The sequence below is a fragment of the Heptranchias perlo genome, chromosome 3, assembly GCF_035084215.1.
Source record: "Heptranchias perlo isolate sHepPer1 chromosome 3, sHepPer1.hap1, whole genome shotgun sequence".
Lineage (NCBI taxonomy): Eukaryota > Metazoa > Chordata > Chondrichthyes > Hexanchiformes > Hexanchidae > Heptranchias > Heptranchias perlo.
This window is the reverse complement of record NC_090327.1, coordinates 34,830,925-34,856,283: the sequence shown is the minus strand read 5'-3', so window position 1 is coordinate 34,856,283 and position 25,359 is coordinate 34,830,925. Positions and strand designations below refer to the sequence as shown.

At 41.5% G+C, this 25,359-nt stretch overlaps 1 protein-coding gene across 1 annotated transcript in view; it reads right to left on the bottom strand.

Annotated features, from left to right (window-relative positions):
* The window catches only part of ptpn23a (protein tyrosine phosphatase, non-receptor type 23, a), a 115,643-nt gene that overhangs the window by 54,716 nt on the left and 35,568 nt on the right, over positions 1–25,359 (bottom strand). Inside the window, exons 3-10 of the mRNA XM_067978769.1 lie at positions 23,085–23,212; positions 16,066–16,142; positions 15,027–15,076; positions 14,784–14,915; positions 11,441–11,521; positions 10,232–10,363; positions 3,981–4,028; positions 3,782–3,838 (exon numbers count right to left, since the gene is read on the bottom strand). Coding sequence (XP_067834870.1) covers positions 3,782–3,838; positions 3,981–4,028; positions 10,232–10,363; positions 11,441–11,521; positions 14,784–14,915; positions 15,027–15,076; positions 16,066–16,142; positions 23,085–23,212 — 705 coding nt within the window. The remainder of the gene's footprint in view (positions 1–3,781; positions 3,839–3,980; positions 4,029–10,231; positions 10,364–11,440; positions 11,522–14,783; positions 14,916–15,026; positions 15,077–16,065; positions 16,143–23,084; positions 23,213–25,359) is intronic.

Genomic DNA, 25,359 nt, shown 5'->3' with positions numbered 1-25,359 from the left:
ATATGAGAAGAATGAAGAAGTTTGTTGATACCAAATTAGAGGGAATGGCGAACTGCAAGGAAGAATGCAGGTTGGCAGTGTGGGCAGAAAAAAAGTGTAAGATGCAGTTCAATATAGAGAAATGTGAAGTTGTATATTTTGGAAAAAAGAACAATGAGAAATAAATCCTGAACAGTTAACACAGTGGAGAAAGGGATATCCAAGAGTGCAGATATGTAGATCTTTAAAGGTGAAATTACAGGCAGATAAGGCATTTTAAAGAGGCAAATGAAATTCTGCATTTTACCTATGGGGGAATTGAATATAAAAGCAAGGAAGTAATGTTGAATTTGTTAAAGACAATGGTTAGGCCAGATTTGGAGTTTTGTGCGCCGTTCTGGGCAGCCTATTATAAAAAGGATATTCAAGCCATGGAAAGTGTACAGCGAAGATTAACTAGAATGATACCAGGAATGAGCAGCTATAGTTATGAAGAAAGGCTTGAAAAATTGAGCCAGGAAGAGAAACCATTGCTGGAGTTGCACCAGCTATGTTCGAACAGGTAGCAATGGGACCACGATGGCAGTTCCACAGACCTGACATATGAAATATTAGAGAGGTTGGGAAGTACAAGGAGCGATAATATGTCATGGTGCCTAAGTAAGCAATGATAGTCATAGAGTCATAGAGTTATACAGCACGGATAGAGGCCCTTCGGCCCATCGTGTCCGCGCCGGCCATCAGCCCTGTCTACTCTAATCCCATATTCCAGCATTTGGTCCGTAGCCTTGTATGCTATGGCATTTCAAGTGCTCATCCAAATGCTTCTTGAATGTTGTGAGGGTTCCTGCCTCCACAACCCTTTCAGGCAGTGAGTTCCAGACTCCAACCACCCTCTGGGTGAAAAAGTTCTTTCTCAAATCCCCTCTAAACCTCCCGCCTTTTACCTTGAATCTATGTCCCCTTGTTATAGAACCCTCAACGAAGGGAAAAAGCTCCTTAGTATCCATCCTATCTGTGCCCCTCATAATTTTGTACACCTCAATCATGTCCCCCCTCAGCCTCCTCTGCTCCAAGGAAAACAAACCCAATCTTCCCAGTCTCTCTTCATAGCTGAAGCGCTCCAGCCCTGGTAACATCCTGGTGAATCTCCTCTGCACCCTCTCCAAAGCGATCACATCCTTCCTGTAGTGTGGCGACCAGAACTGCACACAGTACTCCAGCTGTGGCCTAACCAGTGTTTTATACAGCTCCATCATAACCTCCTTGCTCTTATATTCTATGCCTCGGCTAATAAAGGCAAGTATCCCATATGCCTTCTTTACCACCTTATCTACCTGTTCCGCCGCCTTCAGGGATCTGTGAACTTGCACACCAAGATCCCTCTGACCCTCTGTCTTGCCTAGGGTCCTCCCATTCATTGTGTATTCCCTTGCCTTGTTAGTCCCTCCAAAGTGCATCATCTCGCACTTTTCCGGGTTAAATTCCATTTGCCACTGTTCCGCCCATCTGACCAACCCATCTATATCGTCCTGCAGACTGAGGCTATCCTCCTCGCTATTTACCACCCTACCAATTTTTGTATCATCAGCGAACTTACTGATCATACCTTTTACATTCATATCCAAGTCGTTAATGTAGACCACAAACAGCAAGGGACCCAGCACCGATCCCTGTGGTACCCCACTGGCCACAGGCTTCCAGTCACAAAAATAACCTTCGACCATCACCCTCTGCCTTCTGCCACTAAGCCAGTTTTGTATCCAAAGTGCCAAGGCACCCTGGATTCCATGGGCTCGTACCTTCTTGACCAGTCTCCTGTGGGGGACTTTATCGAAGGCCTTACTGAAATCCATGTATACCACATCCACTGCGTTACCCTCATCCACACGCCTAGTCACCCCCTCAAAAAATTCAATCAAATTAGTCAGACTCAATCAAATGATGCCTGAGCAAAGGGAACAACTAACATCAGTAAACATGGGGGCCAGGAAAGGCAGATGAATGGTCAGGAGTTGAATGGGTAGAGGATCGAAGGAGGAGTGTGGGACTCATGGAAGTATGAGTATGGAAGAAAAACTGCAGAGTGATAAAGGATGGGAGGAAGAGTAGATGGGAGACAGGGGTCAGAAGAGGAAGGGGTGATAGCAGCAGAGACAGCTGCATGGATTATCTCAATCTTAGAGACAAAGAAATCCATGAGCTCTTCGTAGTCGGTACTGGAGGGGAGTGTGTAGCGGTCCAGGAAAGGGATTTGAGGAGGCGTTCATCACTGAAAAAAGGAGCCTTGCGATGTCCTTGTCTATAGAGACGATCCTGGAGTAGTAGGTTGAGAGCGAGGTGTGGTAATGTTAAAACATGGTTGAGCCAAATCTGGTTATAAATGACTAGACCAGTTGTAGGCCACGTGTGCTCAAGTTTGCAGCCCTCTGATTTAAAGGGGCAAAGATATGAATGGTACCAGGGGAACTCAGGGCAGGAGACAGGGAACAATTTGGTAGAAATGAGGGGGTCAAAGACAAGGAAGCAGTTCAGTGGCAGAGGTTATATAAAAGGCTACAAGAAAATGTCTGGAAGTGGGATTAGAGTATACAGCTCGAGTCGAAGAACCAGCATCAGCACAGACACAGTAGAGGGAGGGGGGTCTGAATGATATCCTCCCATGTTAGAATTTCTACGATTACATACATATCAAAGCAGTAATTTAACATATTCCCATAGCGTTTCTCGTACACAAATCCACCTCGATGCACAATGAGAACATGAGGGAGAAAAGGAAGACAGTGGTTAGGAGAGGGTGAAAGCACTGAGCTTTTTTGAAGGCAGGGATGGAGCAGACAGGGTGAAGATGCTGAAGGATAGAGTTCTAATGGGGCAGGCAGAGTGGCTGTTGATGGTGGAGTAGAACTAGGAAGTGAGCACAGGGAGCCAATTGTAGGGGACAGATGACTAGACTGTTTGAGTCTTGTTCTTTCACTGCTCTAAACCAATAATCACCCCCAGGTATCCATTACTCTCTATTTGATTTTAAAACTGTTGTCATTCCCTTTGAACAATACAGTTTTGTTAGATGCAATGAGTTCAGTGCCAGACAGACAACACCAGCTCAGTACAACAAAAAGCACCATCGGAGTTACGTTAACTGCCATTCCCCATTTTCACCCAATGTCTGAACATACAACATTCAAAAAGTTTAGAGACCCTGAGCTTTTAAGCGAGTTTGCAATTTAAAAAAAAACTGAAGCATTCTGATTAACCCACTTTAATTCCCCTTCCCCTCACTTTCATTTAAACGCTTAATGATTATAATCATCTGAAAGCTCAACAGCAGAAAGCGAGGGGTGGAAGAGAATTACTGCGCCTCATAGTGGAAGGGAATTAAATTAACTGTTAGAATGCGTGATGCACTTTGGACCGTGACATTAGTCCAGCCCTGTCACGCTGGTCTGCTCATCCTCTAAGCAAATTTCCCCATTATCATCAGTCTCACCATCTAAACAAAGCATTCAGGGAAGTTAAAAAATAAAAAGGAGAAAGACCAAAAATGTAAAGAAAAAACCACAAATGCTGAAATCCAAAATTGCAGAAAATGTTACAAGTACACAACAGGTCAGTCTGCATCTGGGACAGAAAGAAAGCTTAATGTTTGAGGCGTGACCCTTCATCAGCACTCAAAAAGGATGTTAATCATGATTTTTTTTTTAAAACCAAGCACGTTCTCTCTTAACATCCTGCATAGCAACATTGATTACATAAAAGTTTATCCTCCGACAAAAAAAACTGAAGGATTTCAAAAGGTTACCTTTGCATACTTGACTGCTTCATTCAACTTGTCCAACGAACTTTGAAAGTAGGCAAGCTGCAGTGATAGAAAAAAAAACAAAGTTTTTAAAATACACTACAACATAGACAGTCAGGCAAACACAAACATTTCAATCCAACTACAGACCCACTTCACAAAGCCCAAGGGGAAAAAATGGTGAAGAATATTTTCTACTCACCCTTTCTCCATATTTCTGTTGTTCTTCCGCTTGCTTACCCATATGAAGCTGCAATAAAGTACCAGGAAAAGACTTCAGACTACTAATTAGCAGGAAGAGCTAGAAAAATCCAGTGACTAAGAAGAGGGATGATGTGGAGATGCCGGTGATGGACTGGGGTTGACAAATGTAAGGAATCTTACAACACCAGGTTATAGTCCAACTGTTTTATTTGAAAAGCTTGTGATTTTCAAATAAAACAGTTGGACTATAACCTGGTGTTGTAAGATTCCTTACATAAGAGGAGGGAATAATAGTCAGAACTGCTGTAAACCACACAAACTCAGTGACTAGCATTACATTTTAAGGCTTTTTACTCAGATATTCTTCAGGTTCAGTGCCAAAGTGCATAACCATAATGAGCCCTCGCCCAGAGTGTTCCTTCACCTGCCCAATGTTTAAGTAACTGTAACGAGCCTAGGGGTTCTAAAGAAACCATTGCCACTGAATTTGGGCTTACTGGATATGCCACATGCAAGAGGTAATCTGAGACTTCAGAAAGAAATAAAATTACCACCATGAGCCACAGCTAGGGCTATAAAGGACAGGCAAATTCAATAGGTAAGAGAACGGTACTAAGGGGACTTAACCGTTCCTCCTCAGAATGTAGAAAAATAACAGTCGCTAACATTCAATGTACTACTTACAACTGGACCTAAAACACAGTCAACAACTATAACTTTCTGTGGGTGCTTCACTACTAACCTGGCACAGAGTTAGTTAACCCAAATTTTACTTTCAAAATTCTTTGAAGAATGAGGCTGCTTCCCCTGCCCGGAGAGTCTAGAACTAGGGATCACAGTCTCAAGATAAGGGGTCGGCCATTTAGGACCAGGATAAGGAAAAATTTCTTCACTTAGGAGGGTTGTGAATCTTTGGCATTCTCTACCCCAGAGGGCTGTGGATACTCAGTTGTTGAGTATATTCAAGGCTGAGATCGATAGATTTTTGGACACTAAGGGAATCAAGGGATTATGGGTATAGGGCAGGAAAGTGGAATTGAGGTAGAAGATCAGCTATGATCTTACTGAATGGTGCAGCAGGCTCGAGGGGCTGAATGGCCTACTCCAGTTCCTATTTCTTATGTTGACCAGAACAAAAATTAAAAATGCATTTCTCAAGCTCACTTTTGAATAAACTGCAAGGTATTGCCCCATCTAGGAGCAATGATAGCAGCAAATATTCAAGACTAATATCTCCAAAAAGCCCTTGTGTATACCAGACCGTAATGTACATCATCTGCAGTCCGAGGAAGCAGCTAGCAGTAACTTACATTTAAAGTGACTGCCAGTCTCCTGCACCAAGATATTAAATCATAGAATAGAATCATAGAAATCTCTGGCACAGAAGGAGGCCATTCAGCCCATTGGGTCTGTGCCGGCTGAAAAAGAGCTATCCAGCCTAATCCCACTTTCCAACACTTGGTCCGTAGCCTTTTAGGTTGCGGCACTTCAGGTGCATATCTAATTACTTTTTAAATGTGATGAGGGTTTCTGTCTCTAGCACTCTTTCAAGCAGTGAGTTCCAGACCCCCACCATCCTCGGTGAAAAAAATTCTCTTCAGCTCCCCTCTAATTCTTCTACCAATTCTTTAAATCTATGCCCCCTGGTTATTGACTTCTCTGCTAAGGGAAATAGGTCCTTCCTATCCACTCTATCTGGCGCCTCATTATTTTATACACCTCAATTAAATCTTCCATGAGCCTCCTCTGTTCCAAAGAAAACAACCCCAACCTATCCAATCTTTCTTCATAGCTAAAATTCTCCAGTCCTGGCAACATCCTTGTAAATCTCCTCTGTACCCTCTCTAGTGCAATCACATCTTTTCTGTAATGTGGTGACCAGAACTGTATGCGGCACTCTAGCTGTGGCCTAACTAGTGTTTTATACAGTTCTAGCATAACCTCCCTGCTCTTCTACTCTTTGCCTCGGAAAATAAAGGAAAGTATCCTGTATGCCTTCTTAACCGCCTTATCTACCCATCCTGCTACCTTCAGGGATCTGTGGATATGCACTCCAAGGGCCCCCTGTTCCTCTACTCCTCTCAGTATCCTCCCATTTATTGTGTACTCCCTTGCCTTGTTTTCCCTCCCCAAATGCATTACCTCACACTTCTCCAGACTGAATTCCACTTACCACTTTTCTGCCCACCTGACCAGTCCAGTGATATCTTCCTGCAGTCTACAGCTTCCTTCCTCACTATCAACCACACAGCCAATTTTTGTATCATCTGCAAACTTCTTAATTATGCCCCTTACATTGAAGTCTAAATCATTGATATATACCACAAAAAACAAGGGACCTAGTACTGAGCCCTGCAGAACCCCACTGGAAACAGCCTTCCAGTCACAAAAGCGCCCGATCATTGCCCTATGCTTCCTGCCACTGAGCCAATTTTGGACCAAACTTGCCACTTTCCCTTAGATCCCATGGGCTATTACTTTCCTGACCAGTCTGCCATGTGGGACCTTGTCAAAAGTCTTGCTAAAATCCATGTAGGCTACGTCAAATGCTCTACCCTCATCCACCCTCCTTGTTACCGTCTCAAAAAATTCAATCAAATAGTCAGACATGACCTTTCCTTAACAAATCCATGCTGACTCTCTTCGATTAATCCGTGCCTTTCTAAATGATGATTAATAATGTCACTCAAATTTGTTTCCAATAATTTGTCCACCACCAATGTTAGGCTGACTGGTCTGTAATTACTCTGTCTATCCCTTTCTCTCCTTTTAAACAGTGCAACATTAGCAGTCCTCCAGTACCATGCTTGTAGCCAGAGAGGATTGGAAAATGATGGTCAGAGCCTTTATTATTTCCTCCCTTGTTTCTCTTAACAGCCTGGGATACATTTCATCCGGGCCTGGCGCTTCATCTACTTTCAAAGATGCTAATCCCCTTAATACTTCCTCCCTTACTATACTTATCCCATCCAATATTTCACACTCCTCCTCCTTAGCTACAATACCTGCATCGTCCCCCTCTTTTGTGAAGACAGACGCAAAGTATTCATTAAGAACCATACCCGTCTTCCACCTCCACACACAGGTTACCTTTTTGGTCTCTAATAGGCCCTACTCTTTCCTTAGCTATCCTCTTGCTCTTTATGTATTTATAAAACATCTTTGGGTTTTCCTTGATTTTACTTGCCAATATTTTTTCATGCCTTCTCTTTGCTTTCCTAATTTCCCTTTTAATTTCACCCCTGCACTTTCTATACTCCTCTCAGATTTCTGCAGTATTGAGCTTTCGGTATCTGACATAAGCTTCCCTTTTTTGCTTTATCCTACCCTGTATGCTCTGTGACATCCAGGGGGCTCTAGATTTGGAGTCCCACCCTTTTTCTTTGAAAAGATTGTAATGTTAGAGGAAGGGCGTAAGGAAAGGGTTAATCAGTGTCTTGATGTCTGTTAACCTTATAATCATAAGACAGGCATGCTTTTTTTTAAATATACATGTTTAATATAGATGCAGTGGCCACTGAATTGATGAATTAAAGCTGACCCTAAAGCAATGGTCAATTTAGACAACAGACCTAATTAAAAGATATTATAGTGCATACTGAAGAGAACTTTAATTAGTTGATAAGTTCTGCAGAAGGGATTAAATAATCCTTTTCAGAAGCAGGAGATTGGTATGAAATGGTCACAGACACAGAACGGGCAGAAAAAGTCCCTTTGTTTGTTTATTAGAAGGAAGGCCTTGAAGAAGCACCTGCCTGAGAAAGAAAGTTGGGGAGTTATACCAGTCTATGGAAAAAGAATGTTATAACTAAAGTTATTGATCAGGAAGAAGCTCATTATAATTTACCATATATAGAATTGTATTAGATAATGTGGTTTGTCACGGAGAAGGTTTGGAAAAAAGGTATAAAAAGTGGATGTTGGAACAGATATGTTGGAATTCGATTAAGGTCTGATCAACCAAGTACACTGAGCTCAGAACTGTAACGTTCTCCAGCTAACAACTCACAAGGTTTTGCTGTAACTGCTGCTAAGTATGTGTTTAATTATTGTTAATAATTATTATTGTAAGTTTAATAAGTCTGTGACATCTAACAGTTAACACAGTGACCCCTATTATTTGAGAAGTAAATTATAAGCAAGAACAATCTTCCTCTAACAGTAAGCTTTCTTAATATTAGAAATGTGACCAAAACACAGTATTGTTCACAACTACTTCTGTCAGACAGGGACGACTTGTAAAGGTTGATCCTCATTGAGCAGAAACACGCAGTGAGTGCAACACTGATCCTGCTTCCACTGACAAACAGCCAGGTGATACTAAACAGTGTAGTAAGCCCTGCTCAGTTCCTGAAGTGCCCTGGTTTCTCCCTATGTCCTGAGGCATAGGACTCATTTAATACACGTCAGAGGCTGAAAGGCTGTGAACCCCATTGGGATGAGACCTTCTGGCTCCAAGTCGGGAGCTTGATCGACTGAGCACACAGGTTCCACATTTGCACGTGTCACTTAAAAGGGTCCATAATTATCTTTTCACAGATACTTTCTGCTTACTTTCAACATATCTCTTCTCTCCCTCTCCCCATCTCCTGTAGGCACCAACTCTTTTCTGGTGTATGCGCCAACAGGAGAGGGCACCCCTCAGCTAATTAGCTAGTCTTCGCATATATATCGAAACAATTTGACCAGAGGAGTCAGAGAGAGCACAACTGAGTTTTATTCTGTCCTTACTTAATATCCACACACACACTTTTCAGCAGGATTCACAGGATAGCAACAAATAAAAAACTTGGCTGATTTTTATACTCCATAATCCAGAAATCTGAGGCTAACTGTTGTGCCCCTACCAGTCATCCCAATTGTCTTAAATAAAAAAAAAGTTCCCTCTCTTTTCCCTAGGCTTCGAAGTCCACAGCTATGTCTTTCCCCCCTCACACAGGTCACAGCAAACTATCAACCTTCTGTGCCCAAGGCAGCAAGAGTCCTACCTCTGAACTCCACTGCTGTTCCAAATTGCCACACAGAATTATGCATAATATGGCCTGGAAACACCTCTTGACAACCTACCTCCACATCAAAAGGCAAGATGACTTTCAGGTTATCAGGGTATCCAATATTTCTCATTTTAGCAGAGTAACACTTTTCATGCTGTTTAAGGTGAGTTACATGAGTAGAAATCTTTCCACTGTTAACACCTAATGTCAGCGTCAAACAGACTAGGAGCAAATTAAAGCTCACCCTATTCCACCCAACAAGATGGCTTAACCCACCCTCAGAAGAGTATCTCTTAATCCACCAGGATGGATATTCTTCACTTCCTACACCAGTCCTCCTTGCAACATCGGAATGATATTACCAATTTAGTACTGACTGTACTAAGTTAAAGGCAGTTTTGAGCTCTAGTTCCAGGCCTAATAAGAACAGGGATGAGACTGCCCAAAAGTAATTTCACTTTAAGAAGCCTTACAGTCAGCAGAAAGAGACTTTCACACATCAAGTTTGAAATGATTCCAGTCCCAAGTTCCAGAAGTGAAAGGACAGTAAAGAAACATCTAGGGCACCTAGCCATCCAATTCTGTATCCTGACAAGAGCGCAAATTATAGGGCTTTTACCAAAATAACTATAAAATAGGGATGTGACTTGTTTATTACACTACATTTTACAGCAATTTGAGGGGCACTCATTCAAAACGAAGTGTTTTTGAGTTTCACCAATTGCCTAGTGGGTAAAGGCACCACTAATTAACATAAGAAATAGAAGGAGTAGGCCATACAGCCCCTCGAGCCTGCTCTGTCATTCAATAAGATCATGGCTAATCTTCGACCTCAACTCCACTTTCCCGCCCAATCCCCATATCCCTCGATTCCCTCAGAGTCCAAAAATCTATTGATCTCAGCCTTGAATATGCTCAATGACTGAGCATCCACAGCCCTCTGGGGTAGAGAATTGTTGTGCTAATCCATACAGACCAAAAGGTCCCAGGTATGTACGTCTGGACATTGGCAAAGAACAAGACATCCTTCATGACGGAAAAGCTCACCAATTCTTATTGCCCAAGTTTGCTCTTGAAGAACTGCCACTTCTGTAAGGTTCAGGATGGTAGCCAGTATCTGGACAAGAGGCAGGTCTTTCAGGAAAAGAGGGGAGAAAACTCGGGGGTGCGGGAGGAGTTGGAGAAGGAAAGTGTGTTCTTGCAGAACGCCAGAGTGAAATTCAGAGTCTTAAATTTTCCACACAATGCTACTTACATGTGCGACTGCAGCATAGTAATAAATCTTCATCTGCACCAGCTTCTTCCAGTCTTTCTGAAATTTCCCAATAAGTGAAGCAGTCTCTGAGTTTTCCAGAGCACGACAAGCTTCCTTATAATAATCAACCACCTGCCAACAAGGCAAACTATAAATGTATAGCCCAAACCACCATATTTTCGAGATGCACTTTTTCCTTTTCGTCAAATTAAAAAACAACGAAATTTCACACCCCAAAACAAAAGAAAAAAGCAAAAGTTACCAAATGTGGCCAGTGCATTTAATACCCCCCTCCTTCTTTAAGTCTGCACTGAAGGTGCCAGAGGCAGTTTTCAATGCAATAATTAAAAGACAGCTGTGGGTCAGAGCCACAGGGAAACAAGACAGTTTGGGGGGGGGGGGGGGGTGGAGAATGAGTCAAAGGCATCCCCCCCTCATGCCTTTTCAAAATTAAAGCAGTTACCCACTCCCCATATTATCAGGACTTCAATATGAAGCAGTTGTTAGGGTAAATCAGAAACTGCATCCGGAGTGCACACAAGTCAGAACAAAATATAGTGACAAACAGGTCACTTGTGCAGTTTTGGTCATGTTACCTCAAAAATGATTGAAGTTCAGAAAAGGATGACCCCAGGTCTTAGGGGTCTAAATTATGAGGACACAGTCTACTGAACTCAGTCAGTGGAGAAAAGACAGAGATGACATGATACGGCCTTTACAATAACAGCTATAAAAGGTAGAGGCAGGCAGGCTATTTTACTTGAGCAGTGAGATCAGAACTCGAGAAAACAATTACAAAAATTCACAGGCCTCAAGCCAGATCAGAAGAATTTTTTTGTCTCTGCCCACAAAGAGATGTGGAACAGATTAACAGAGAAACTGGAGGTAATCTCTGGCCAATTGATATCTTTTTTAAAAGTCCTGTCAAAAAAGATTGAAAGTTAGAGATATAAATAGATTTGGGAGTAAGAGTAGAGAGATTTTTGGTTGGGACGGGAAGGAGAGAAAGAATCTAAGATTGAAGCATATTCAGCTGTAGAAGGAGTGGACTTTATGGATCCAATAGACTTTTCCACTCAGGCTTTTATGTTCTCCTCACTCTTGGAATAACCTAGAAATTCACATTACTCCTCACCTAAAATCTTTCATGAAGATACTAACTCAGTCTAACAAGCCATACAATTTTCCTTTAAGGTTCCATTCACTTACCTGGGCACTGATTCTTGCTACTAGAAAACTTTTTCTGTTGTCCAGCATAGACTTTTCCAACAGACACTCCTGAGCTTGTCCCTAAAAGTAACGAGACAGCACACAGTGTGATCATTGAAAAATAAGTTACAATGGTTTTTATTGAAATAGATATTGTATGAGCCATGAGTGACCTTTTTATTAAAGTAAAAATAGGGTCACTTTGAAGCTTGTCGAATGGGAATGCAATTTTATATGGTGAATTTTTTAATTAATGCTGCATCTTTTAAATAAAAACGCAGGAGATGCATTTTCAACTTCACACCAGGGAGGCAAATGATTGCATCCAGTAGCGTGAGCATCCTTGCCAACCTTCAGCATTAACAACTTCAAAGAAAAAAAGAAATGATTCATGTCATTGCTCAAGTCTACTTCTGCAATCTTCTCCAGCCCTATGACAACTTCAGTGTCCTATTCAATACCATAGTCTCCATCACTAGTACTGCCTACTTTCACCTCAATAACATCGCCCTCCTTCGCCCATAACTCAGCCCACTTGCCGCTAAAAAGCTCATTCAGGCCTGTCAACTCGGGACGCTATTATTCTAATTCTTTTCCGCCCAACCTCCTATTCTCCACCCTCCGTAAACTTCAGCTCATCCAAAACTCTGCTGCCCGCATCCTATCTCGCTCCCAAGTCCTGCTCGCCCATTGCCCCTGTCCTCACTGAACCACACTGGCTCCTGCCCACCCCCACCCAATGCCTCATTTAAAATTCTTGTTTACATCAAGTGATACAACCTCTCTCCAGCCGCCCCCCCCATCCCCCCTTCCCGTCCCGGAACTCTTAGCTCCTCCAAATCTGACCTCTTACGCATTCCCCGCTCCCTCGCCCCACCATTGGTAGTCCCACATTCTGGAATATTCTCTCTCTGCCTGTCCATGTGCCTTCAATCCTTAAAACCCACCTCTTTGATCCAAGCTTCCGATCACTTTTCCTAATATCTCCTCCTTTAGCTGTGTCCTATTTTTTAAACTCGTATCCTGTGTGCCTTGGGATGTTTTTATACATTAAAGACATTATATAAATGCAAAATCACTTTACAACCTTATGGACTCAACATCGATTTCATCAACTTCAGATCATAACCATTGCTCCCATTTTTTCCAGACAGCAGGTGCTGGTAATGGTTCTGTGGTTGCCATTTACAGCTCCTCTAGAACCATCTTTTGTTTCTTCACTTGTCCCATTACCACCCCCTTTTGTTTTGCACCATTATCCCTTTTGTCATTTAATGAGTCCTGCCCTCCACTCTATCACAGACCTTTCCTTCACCAACCCCCCCCCCCCCACAACAAAACTTCTTTCCATTCCTCTGTCATTGCTTATAAACTGTTAAATCTCTAACTTCTTCCAGTACTGACGAAAGGTCATTGATCTGAAATGGTAATTCTGTTTCTCTCTCCGCAGATGCTGCCTGGCCTGCTGAGTATTTCCAGCATTTTCTGTTTTTATTATATAAATCAAAGTTGTTTTTACCACACACACACCCTCTACTCTTCGTAATATGGTCCACTGTCTCACTTCCCTCCACTCCCTAATATTATTGCTGGTATAGCCTTTAACCACCATGCCCCTCCACTCTGGAATTCTCCTTCAAAACCAGTCTTTACACTCAAAGTTTATTTTTTGACTGCTTTTAGTCACTTCAACTAACCTCTGGCTGCATAGTGGCCAACAGTCTCCCTGGAAAGAATCTTTTGAGATGCTTCATTGCATGAAAGACGCTAAAAACTGTGCTGCTGTTGAACCTCATCCAAGGTGACAAAAACCTGCAAGTGTGGTTTGTTTGCTGATTTTTATGGTAGCTGAGAAACATTTTAAAATAGTCAGTTGTGGCTTTATTGGATTGAATAGGCTGTGTAATTTTCAAACCTGGGCCAGATATACAACTAGCAATTGAAAAAATATCTAGTTCCTTTATCTGAGAGAAAGAATTTTTGTTATTACACAAGCTAAAGCCCTTTGCCCAGGGTGAACTTAGATATCTTTCCCCTCCTCGCAAAACAAAATCTCAATGATTGAAGTGCAAGTCCCTGCAGAACTTATGCCTCATTAACAATGGCCAATGCTGCAAGAACACCTCAATGAATGTCAGCTAACAGGTTAGCCATTTTAATAACTCCTTTACTGTGCTGGCACCTGCAACAACGCCAACTGCTTGCTCCTTTGTGACTTCCTTCAACAACCTTGGTTATGTGCCATCATGGTTCGGTGACTTAACCACCTTGAGTTTCACTCATTTTTCCAGAACAAATTCTTTTTCTAAAGTTATCAATTCACAATCGAAGATAGTATTGTTTAGCAAAAAAAAGAAATCCATGATGAGGCCAGTCCAGATATATATGTATTACACACACTGCGATATTAGAGTACAAACACAATGCATTTGTGTGATATTCCTCTCCATTTTAACAGAGGTATTAACCCATTTATTCTAAACATGTTTACACCTGTTAGAATAGCGAACAGTGGAATGTCAAACACATGCTGCCTTCTTCCGCTAATACTGCAGTCACTGCTAGGCTTATGTTTATTATAAGACCCAATATACAATTAAGATGTACGCTCCATGTACAGACTCACTGCCAGAATATATCGAAGTACTATTTGCACAGCTGTTGTGCCTAACTAAGCACTTAGCTTCTTTCCATCAATACATCTTGTCCTGTCCCAAAATCTCTGCTCTTCTACTGTGGCAAAGTGCATACAGGATCAATAGGCAAACAAAACATATAGCACCAGCTGCAAATGAATAATTACTTTTTAAAACCCTATATGCCATTCTATCTCGATTATTGTAGGAGACAAAAATAATCATGAGTTCACACATCACAATATTGTGACAAAGTCACCACCAAAATATTTGCTTTTTAAAATGGTGATTCAATTTTCATCCCTCCTCTCAAAGGTGATGACTCATTTGAGTTCCAATGGCACCAGTTGTCCTCTGGTACCTCTCCCAAATAGCCATGCTTAATGGGTCAGTCCAAGAAGCAAATCTCAGCAGACTATCTGATTGCAAAGGCGATCACAAATGAGCCAACTTCTGCCCTCACATGATGTCCACACACAAGCACTTTCCAACAAGAATAGCAATTAGGAGCAAGAACTCTGGCTGACATTCCCCTCCTTAACAGGGTTATTGAGGCCAAGTTGAGCTAACAATACAGACTAGGAATCAAACCTCAACATCCTGGACTGCGTGGTTCAGTTACATATTGCTTTGCCAATTGAGCAATTGGGAGGATGCAGAATGCAAATTTGCAAAACTTTGAACCCCATCTCGAGTGTTGTCCTTACCAGCATGAGGTTGATATTAAGGTTAAGGATTTGGTGGCTCATATCTACACTGTAGGAATGGCTGAAATGATCCCGTAGGTAGGAGAAAGCTCCCGCTGAGCACTGAAAGTGTGTACATGAAACCTTCATACCCTGCAAGGAGGCAATGAAAATTCAATTATTGTGCACGTTGTTAAACAAAATATCACAAAAAGGCCGGATTAATAATAGCTCACTTTGCAGTTACTCAATTTTATTACCCACCTCCTCAGTTACTCTGTTATCCACAGCTCCGAGCATTGAGTGAAGGGCTCCTGGGAGAAAAACAAAGCATCACCAGTTCAATAACCTAAAATACGGTTGGTTGGCTTTGCACGTCCCATCTGAAATGAGTCTAGTTAGTCTTAACCCAGTTCCTAGTGCACCAAAGTACAAAACTATCCTAATCCAACATTAAATAACAATCCTACTCAGAGAAGCCACAGAATGGCTCATATTGGGAACTGAAAAAGGCTGCACTAATCATCTGGGCCAAGTGAAAAAATGGAGGTAAGGCTTCCCCAAATGAAAGGAGTGAAATATAATAACGATTAGCCCATATTACTTGCATACTCCTTGTGGAGGCCCAAAAAAACCCGGCATTAGTCAATTATTTGGAGGGGACAGCAAGAGTACATGAGCCTAGTGTTTATGTTACTGGATTAGCAACCCACAGTTCATATTAGTATCCAGGTATGGCAGCAAAGTGATTATGTTACTGGACTAGTAATGCAGAGGCCTGGACTAATAATCAAGAGAGCACTAGTTCAAATACCCGCATGGCAATTTGAGAACTTGAATTCGATTTTTTTTTTAAATCTGGAAATTTTTTTAAAAAGCTAGTACTGTATCAGTAAGTGACCATGAAGTTGTTGGATTGTCGTAAAAACCCAACTGGTTCACTAATGTCCTTTAGGTCTGGCCTATGTGACCCCAGTCCCACACCAACGAGTTTGACTCAACTACCTTCTGAAGTCCACTCAGTTGCATCAAACCACACCACCATCTCAAGGGCAACTAGGGACGGGCAATAAATGTCAGCATTAGGAGCGATGTCGACATCCCAAGAATGAATAAAAAAAGCAAGAGGCCCGAATTTTAAAAAGATGAACCCTTTAACAAATGAAAATAGAGGGGAGAAAAGTTAGTGTTATAAATCCTGCGTATCCACAAACTTTATTCCAAGAATGAGAATAAAAGAGCTATAGGTTACTGCCCAAGACCTTTCACTGCACAAGCCTATAACTGAATTACAACTACTTACCCAGATTATAAAGAATGCAGGCCTGCTCATAGCAGATCTCATCAACAGTTACTGTCTTGCCAGAAAAGATCTCCGTCCTGTAATTTCAGCAAGCACATCAGGTTGTCAGTATCTACACTTATCCCACTGGATTAGTGCGCCATATCAGCCTGAAGCTCAACATGAACTGAGCAGACATGAACAGGCTGTGCACAAGAGCATTAGAATGTTCAACAAACTAAATTAGTCCAAACACTTCCATGTACAATTGTATAGTACTTCAACAGCAATTATTAATGAGAGTATGCAGCATCTTGAGAGTATGCAATCTCTTTTCTGGTTAATCCTCTTATTTGTCCTTTTGACTACACATATGTTGTGCCCGAGAGGGAGGCCTATACCTAGACCAGCTGGCAGGGCCCATGTGAAAGCAGATCAGTGAAGGCACCTCACCTTATGGTTTTCCCTCTCAAAAGGGAGACGACTGGCTTTTGCTCAGGATCTCCTCTACTAGTATAGCAGACACCGACTAAGATAGTTTTAAGCCTGATCAGAAAAATAATGCAACTCCTATAATGATTACACAAACTATTGAGGTTAAGACCTGATAGGAAATTGAGCCAGAGGCCCCATACGGATCTCAAATTTGATCTGTTGTCTGTGCTGAGTTAGCTGATCCCAATAGGGCAGCAGTATGGTGCCAAAAGTGGCGTCAGTGCCTCAGGGTTAGGGAGGGGTCTAATTAACTAGGGCTCCCTTTCCTGAAGGCTATCTCGTCACCCCTGATGAAAGTGTGCTCTATAATGGACACTGGCTCAGAACAAGACTGATTGGTTGTGATGATTCTTGTAGTTGAATATTACATCGAAACCACAGCACAGAAGCAGGCCATTCGACCCAACTGGTCTATGCCGGCGTTTATGCTCCACACGTGCTTCCTTCCTCCCTACTTCATCTAATCCTATCAGGATACCCTTCTATTCCTTTCTTCCTGATGTGTTTATCTAGCTTCCCCTTAAATGCATCAATGCTATTTGCCTCAATTACTCCTTGTGGTAGTGCATTCCACATTCTTACCACTCTTTGGGTGAAGAAGTTTCTCCTGAATTCCCTATTGGATTTATTAGCAACTATTTTATATTTATGATCTCTAATTTTGGACTCCTCCACAAGTGGAAACATTTTCTCTACGTCTATCCCATCAAACCATAGTATTATCTTAAAGACCTCTATCAGGTCACCCCTCAGCCTTCTCTTTTCTAGAGAAAAGAGCCCCAGGCTGTTCGGCCTTTCCTGATAAGGATATCCTCTCAATTTTGGTATGATCCTTGTGAATCTTTCTTGCACCCTCTCCAATGCCTCTATATCCTTTCTATAAGATGGAGACCAGAACTGTGCACAATACTCCAAGTGTGGTCTAATCAAGGTTCTATACAGGTTTAACATAACGTTTGCTTTTCAATTCTATCCCTCTAGGATCTGCCTTTAAGGCTTTATTAACCTGCATCCCTACTTTTAGTGATTGTGTATCTGTACCCCTAGATCCCTTTGCTCCTTTATCCAGTTTACAATATTATTCAAGCAGTTTGTGCCCACCTTATTCTTGCTACCAAAATGCACCACCTCACACTTATCTATATTGAAATTTATTTGCCAATTACACATCCATTCTGCAAGTTTATTAATGTCCTCTTCCATTTTGACACATTCTTCCTTTTAATTAACTACACCCCCCAATTTGGTGTCATCCACAAATTTTGAAATTGTACTTCTGATTCCTGAATTCAAATAGTTAATGCAAATTGTAAACAGTGGTCCCAGCATCGATCCCTGTGGAACACCACTTCCCACCTTTTGCCAATCTGAGTAGCTACTCTTAACCCCTCAGTTTTCTGTTTTGTAGCCAACTTGCTATCCATTCTGCTACCTGTCCCCTGACTCCACATCCTCTGAACTTAGTCATGAGTCTACAATGCAGTACCTTATCGAAGGCCTTTTCAAAATCCAAATATAATACATCTATTACATTACCCTTGTCTACTTTTTGTTACTTCTTCAAAGAATTCAATAAGGTTGATCAAGCTTGACTTTCCCTTCTGAAATCTGTGCTGTCTATTCTTTATTATATTTTTGTTCTCTAGATGTCTTTCTGTTACATCGTTGAGTAAAGAATCCATTATCTTTCCTACCATTGACAGTAAGCTAACTGATCTATAGTTCCCTGGACTTGTTCCATCTCCCTTTTTAAAATATAGGAACAACATTAGCTGCTCGCCAGTCCTCTGGCACTATTCCCTTTTTTAATGAATTTTTATATATATATATATATATATATATATATATATATATATAATAGTGCCTCCCTAATTTCTTTTGATATTCACGGATGCAATCCATCAGGACCAGGGGTCTTATCCTTCCTAAGTTTGATTAGTTTATCTCCCCCCTTTCTATCATAAATGTTTTAATATCTTTTTCGATCTCTTCTTCTAATGTCCTGCCCACCTAGTTAGTCTCCCTTAAGTAACTATTCAATATGTCTGCCATTTCACGGTCGCTACCTGTGAGTTTATCTTGTGCAACCCTTAGTGGCCCTATTCCGATTCTGATTTTTCTTTTGTTATTTATGTGTCTGTAGAATACTTTACTATTTCTTTTTATATTTCTTGATACTTTAATCTCGTAGTTCCTCTTTGCTTTCCTAATTGTTTTTTTTTTAAACTTCTTTCCTAACCTCTTCGTATTCCCTTTTGTCATCCTCTCCTTTACTGTCTATGTACTTACAACACCAGGTGCCTTTCTCTTCAGTTTCAATTTTACCCTCATCTCTTTATTCATCCATGGTGTTTTATTATTGGCTAGTTTGTTCTTGCTTTTTTTTTTTAAAAAGGAGGAATATATTTCTCCTGAACTCTAATGATCATTGTTTTAAATATTATCCACTGCTGTTCTATTTCTTTGTCTGTCAAAATGTTTTACCAGTTCACCAGCCCTAGTTCCATTCTCATCCCCTCAAAATTAGCTTTTTTCCAATCTTTTACTTTGGTCTTTGTCTTACTTATGTCTTTCTCAATCATTATTTTAAACCGTATTATGTTATGATTGCTATTGCCTAAATGTTCCTCTACACTTACTTCTCTTACTTATACTGGTTCATTTCCCATTACTACATCCAGCAGTGATTCCTCTCTTGTTGAGCTTCTCACATATGGGGTAAGAAAGGAGTCCTGTACACACTTTAAAAACTTTACTCACATTTCTCCTTTTCCTATATCTTCTTGCCAGTTTATTTGTGGGTAGTCGAAATCTCCTATGATTGTTATTCAATGTTTTTTTAATCATTTCATAGATATGTCTATATATTTCATCCTCCACTTCCCTTCCACTATTAGGTGGTCTGTAGAATATACCTATCAACGCGATCAATCCCTTCTCATCCTTTATCTCAATCTATATGGATTCTGTTTCTATCTTAATGTTACTTATGTCCCTTTTCTCTATTGCCATTTTGTTGTCTCTAATTAGTATAGCTACCCCAGCCCCCTTCTTCCTTCCCCATCCTTTCTAAATACATTATATCCTACGACATTTAACTGCCAGTCCTGTTCTTTATGTAGCCAAGTTGCAGTTATCCCTACCACATCTGGCTCCTCGCCATGAATTATTGCCTCCAGTTTGCCAGTTTTGTTTTGGATGCTGTGCACATTGCTGTACAGGCAATTTAATTTGTTTTTAGTAATTGTTCCACTCCCTTTTGTACTTATATTCTATAACTATTTGTTCCCTGACCATTTATGTTACCCTTATTCCTTAACTTGGTCTGACCTTTACTCCCATTTCCTGTGTCTTTCTTCTTCAGACTTATATTATCTTGCCCAGATTCCTCCACCCCCGCCCCCCCCCCCCCAATCTTACTAGTTTAAAGTCCTATTGACAGCCCAATTTATCTTTTCCACTAGGACACTGGTCCCACTCCGATTCAAGTGGAGCCCGCCCCAATGGTACAGCTCCTTCATGTCCCAGTACTGGTGCCAGTGTCCCATGAAATGGAACTCCTCCCTCCTAGTCTTTCAGCCACGCGTACACCTTCCTGATCCATTTATCCCTGTGCAAATTAGCCTGTGGCTCGGATAGTAATTCAGATATTACCAACCATGAGGTCCTTCTTTTAATTTAATTCCTAACTTCTGATATTCCCTTAGCAGGGCCTCCTCCCTTTTCTTCCCTATGTCATTGGTCCCAACATGGACCACGACAATTGGATCCTCCCCCTCCCTTCCCAAGTTCCTCTCCAGTTGCTCAGAGATATCCTTTACCCTTGCAGCAGGTAGGCAACACACCCACCTGGTTTCGGTCAGGACTGCAGAGGACGCTATCTGTACCTCTATGACTACAGCCTTTCTATTCTGATCCTTGCCCCCTTAGGAACATAGGAACAGGAGTAGGCCATTCAGCCCCTCGTGCCTGCTCCGCCATTTGATAAGATCATGGCTGATCTGTGATCTAACTCCATATACCTGCCTTTGGCCCACATCCCTTAATACCTTTGGTTGCCAAAAAGCTATCTATCTCACATTTAAATTTAGCAATTGAGCTAGTATCAATTGCCATTTGTGGAAGAGAGTTCCAAACTTCTACCACCCTTTGTGTGCAGAAATGTTTTCTAATCTCACTCCTGAAAGGTCCGGCTCTAATTTTTAGACTGTGCCCCCTACTCCTAAAATCCCCAACCAGTGGAAATAGTTTCTCTCTATCCACCCTATCTGTTCCCCTTAATATCTTATAAACTTCGATCAGATCACCCCTTAATTCGAAACTCTAAAGAATACAACCCCAATTTGTGTAATCTCTCCTCGTAACTTAACTCTTGAAGTCCGGTATCATTCTAGTAAACCTACGCTGCACTCCCTCCAAGGCCAATATGTCCTTCCGAAGGTGCGGTGCCCAGAACTGCTCACAGTACTCCAGGTGCAGTCTAACCAGGGTTTTGTATAGCTGCAGCATAACTTCTGCCCCCTTGTACTCTAGTCCTCGAGATATAAAAGCCAACATTCCATTTGCCTTATTGATTATTTTCTGCACCTGTTCATGACACTTCAATGATCCATGTACCTGAACCCCTAAGTCCCTTTGGACATCCACTGTTTTTGACTTTTTACCATTTAGAAAGTACCCTGTTCTATCCTTTTTTGATCCAAAGTGGATGACCTCACATTTGTCTGCATTGAATGCCATTCACCTAATCTATCAATATCCCTTTGTAATTTTATGTTTTCATCTACACAGCTTACAATGCCACCAATCTTTGTGTCATCGGCAAACTTAGATATGAGACTTTCTATGCCTTCATCTAAGTCGTTAATAAATATTGTGAATAATGGAGGCCCCAAGACAGATCCCTGCAGGACTCCACTAGTCACATCCTGCCAATGTGAGTACCAACCCATTATCCCTACTCTCTGTTGCCTTTCGCTCAGCCAACTTCCTAACCAAGTCCATACTTTTCCCTCGATTCCATGGGCTTCTGTCTTAGCTAACAGTCTCTTATGTGGGACCTTATCAAATGCCTTCTGGAAGTCCATATAAATAACATCCATTGACATTCCCCTGTCTACTACTTTAGTCACCACTTCAAAAAATTCAATCAGGTTTGTCAGGCACGACGTACCTTTCACAAATCCATGCTGGCTCTCCCTGATTAACTGAAAATTCTCGAGGTGTTCAGTCACCCTATCCTTAATTATAGACTCCAGCATTTTCCCCTTGGACTGCCTCCTTTTCCACAATGCCATATTTAGCATCTGGCAGTCCTCACTGCTACCTTCATCCTCATCCTCATCCTCACGGGTAGCAAGTGCATCATACCTGTTAGATACGACCAGGGGCCTCCTTTTCTATGTTCCCATTGGTTGCCCTTACTCTGCTGAGCTATGTGTCGGAGTATCTCTAACTCGTACTCCAGCCTAAAGACTCTGAGCCGGAGTGTCTCAAGCCAGAGGCATTTACTGCAGATGGGGCAATCTGGGACAGTCTCACTGTCCACAAACTCCTATGTATTATAGTCCCGACACACCAACCATTTCTAGTTTTTGTTTATTTATTTATATTAAGTGTTTCTATTAGTTCTAGAATTAAATCAAGGTCTATATTATATTTAGTAGATGGATTTTAGCTTGATTTTAAATTAATTAATTATTCTGAATATTTATTTAATTATCTATTTATTTATAGTTTATAGTTAAAGGTAGAGTGTGTATAGTAAATTAAAGACTTAGTTTAATTTCCTCGGATTCTGCCGCCCCCCCCCCCCCCCCTCTCTGTGCTGACTACCACTTCACTTTGAGATTTTTCCCTGGGTTTAACTGCTCTGGTTTCCCCACTCTAACTGTGTGTTTAACTTTAAGGCTTTTTAACTAACACCAACACACTAATTGTTAAAAACACTAACAACAATATTCTGGTGATACTCAACACCAAGGCTCACATTTAAACACGTAGGCAAGGTAACAGAGGGCTGGTAGCCCCGCAGAACCATACCACGCCTTCAAGGCCAGAGGTAAGAACAATTGGCAAGAAAAATAAAAAAGCAAATAAACAAATTTAAAAATCTCTTCAAAACTGTTTGACAGCTATCCCGATTCCTTAGTGAGTAAGTGTACTGCCTGGTGTGATACTGAGCCCAGAGCAGTAAGGCGATAGGGTTCAATTCCAGGTCTGTGCCGTTAGCTAATCTAACAGAAGGGTAGCAAAAGTGCTACAATTGGCTACAGCACATTTGGGCTATGGAGGGATTAAAAAAAGTGAGCCACGGTTCCCACTTCTAAACAGTATCCAGTATCCCGTGCTGGCAAGCGCAAGGACCAGACTTAGCTACGAGGGCCTTCAGTCAAAAAGCTGTGTGGCACTCACCACCTGACATTACAAAAGAATGTAACAGAGGGCAAGTGACACCTAGGAAACTGTATCCTAGCTAAGTCACGGCCTTGAGGAGGAGAAAACAGAAAGAAACAAACTTCTGGGGGGGAAAAAACAGTTCTTACCATGTGACCGGGACAGCTGCCTCCTCTCCCGACCCCATGGGAATGCGACTCTGCAGATAGTGAAGCTGGCCAAAGTACTTCCTCAATGTACTGCATCCTTCAAAGTCTCTCGTAACATTAACAGCATTCTGCAACACAATAATAGTGCTTAGATCGCCCCCTGCCAATTTTAAACAGATATAAAACTTTGCTTTCATATAGCATGTGTGTTTCTTTCATCTAAAGTGGTACCTAGAAACATTATCTTACTCATATGAAAGGTTAAGTTGCATCATGATGATCAACAGAGACTGAGGAATTCCTGACTTCCCTCAGTTTTTCTTTCCTCCTACAATCTTTTAAAACCCAAGCTTGTTGTCACCTATACAATATTTGTTGCTTTACCTCGATCTCTTACTTTGGTGCTGTCCTGTACTATGGCCCCCTCACCTAAGATTCTTGATCTTAAACAAAAAGTACTTTACAGTTTAGAGTTGCTAAAATTAATGACCTTGACAGTTGAATATTTAGAACAAGATATGAAAAGGAATAACTGATGCTGATCCTTTCCCTGTGATATATCCAACAATGGAAGTTCATGCAATCTCAACTCGATCAACAAGCCATTCAAAGTCTGTACATAATGTTTCTTCAGAAACACTGCCATTAAAATTTTCAATGAATGAAGCTAGAATCAGAGGATGAATGGGCAACTAGGCTCAAACACCAGATCTGGACTTCAGTTTATCCTGAACGTCATATGTTTAAAAATGAAACAGAATGCACAATTAATTTTATTGCATACAATACTGTAACTCAGAAATTATTAGCACAAAGGATATGTTGCACAACTTGAAGCTACATTGAGGCAATGCCAGAAATTAAAATTTGCAGTGAGTTTGAACCACTCAGCCATCACCCCTCTGTGCACCTAAACTGGCTCCTGGTCTTCCAACGGCTCAAATTTAAAATTCTCTCATCCTTGTGCTTAAATGCCTACAAGGCCTTGCCTCTCCCCATCTCTAACCTCCTCCAGCCCTAGAACCCCCCCTCCCCAACAGAACTCTCTTCCCCCGACTCTGAACTCTTTTTCATCTCCCCGTCCCTTTGCTCCACCATTAGCGGCCGTGCCTTCAGCTGCCTAGGCCCAAGTTCTGCAATTTCTCCCTAAATTCTCCTGCCTCTCCACCTCCCTCTCTTCTTTAAAACCCACCTCTCTAATCAAGCTTTTAGCCATCCCTCCAAATATTTCCTTCTTTGGCTCGGTATCCACTTATTAAAATTATATCTCGGAGGTGCTTTGGGACTTTTTTTAATGTTAAAGGCGCTATATAAATGCAAGTTGTTATTGAATTTGACACCGAAAATTTCCCTAACTTACACTATACACTGGCACTAGCAAAAAAATATCAGCAACAACTACGTCCATTTTTCTGAAAAATGTGGACAGCCAAGGTACACCAGGTACAGCATCAAGTTACCTCCCTCTCTGTCAGATGCAATGAAACACTATAGTGAGCCTATTAAGTCTGAATACTGCCTGAGGAATGAAGTGGACAGGAGTACACAGCTGCAGTCTGGATTTGCAGAATTAATTGTTTGCCATTCCATTTTCATAATTTAATCTGAATTGTAATTCTGGTGCAAATAACCATACAAGCAATTTCACTGCCAATTCAGACAAATGGGATGTTAAAAAGTGATCCATTCATGTGGGCACCTGCATGGGGATTGTGTTAAGTTTTTGCAACTCTCCACACACTAAACTACTAGTGTCAGCTGCGGTACTGTTGGTTGGAGCCAAGTGAAGGCAGCACCCTTCCACAGGGGAGGAACACCCACTGAAGCTGCTCTCTGGGCACTGCCTATCAGTCAGAACAACTCAGGTAAATGATCGAAATCAGGCTGCCACATATCGTCATAGCAGCCCAGAAAAGGATCAGTGGAGAAATAAAATTCTATAAAAGAAAACAATTCTGTACTGCTCAAGAAACTATGATGTTCAGATTGGCAGTAATGACAGACTGCCAGGCTGGTCCCAGTTGTTGAAGAAAGTGCAGACAAGAAATTCCACATTGCTACTTCCTAACAGTTAATATTTGTGACTTTATATAAAACCCAGCTCTGCTATACGATGCTAAACTCAAGATACATTATTTCGATTGGTAGGTAAATTGAACAGATGAGGCCACCATCTCAAGAGAAGCTCTAGATGCACAAAAGAGAGATTAGAAAAGCAACTTTTTCGTGCAGTTATTGGAATGTAGAAAGCACTGGTATAAGCAGCTAAATCGAT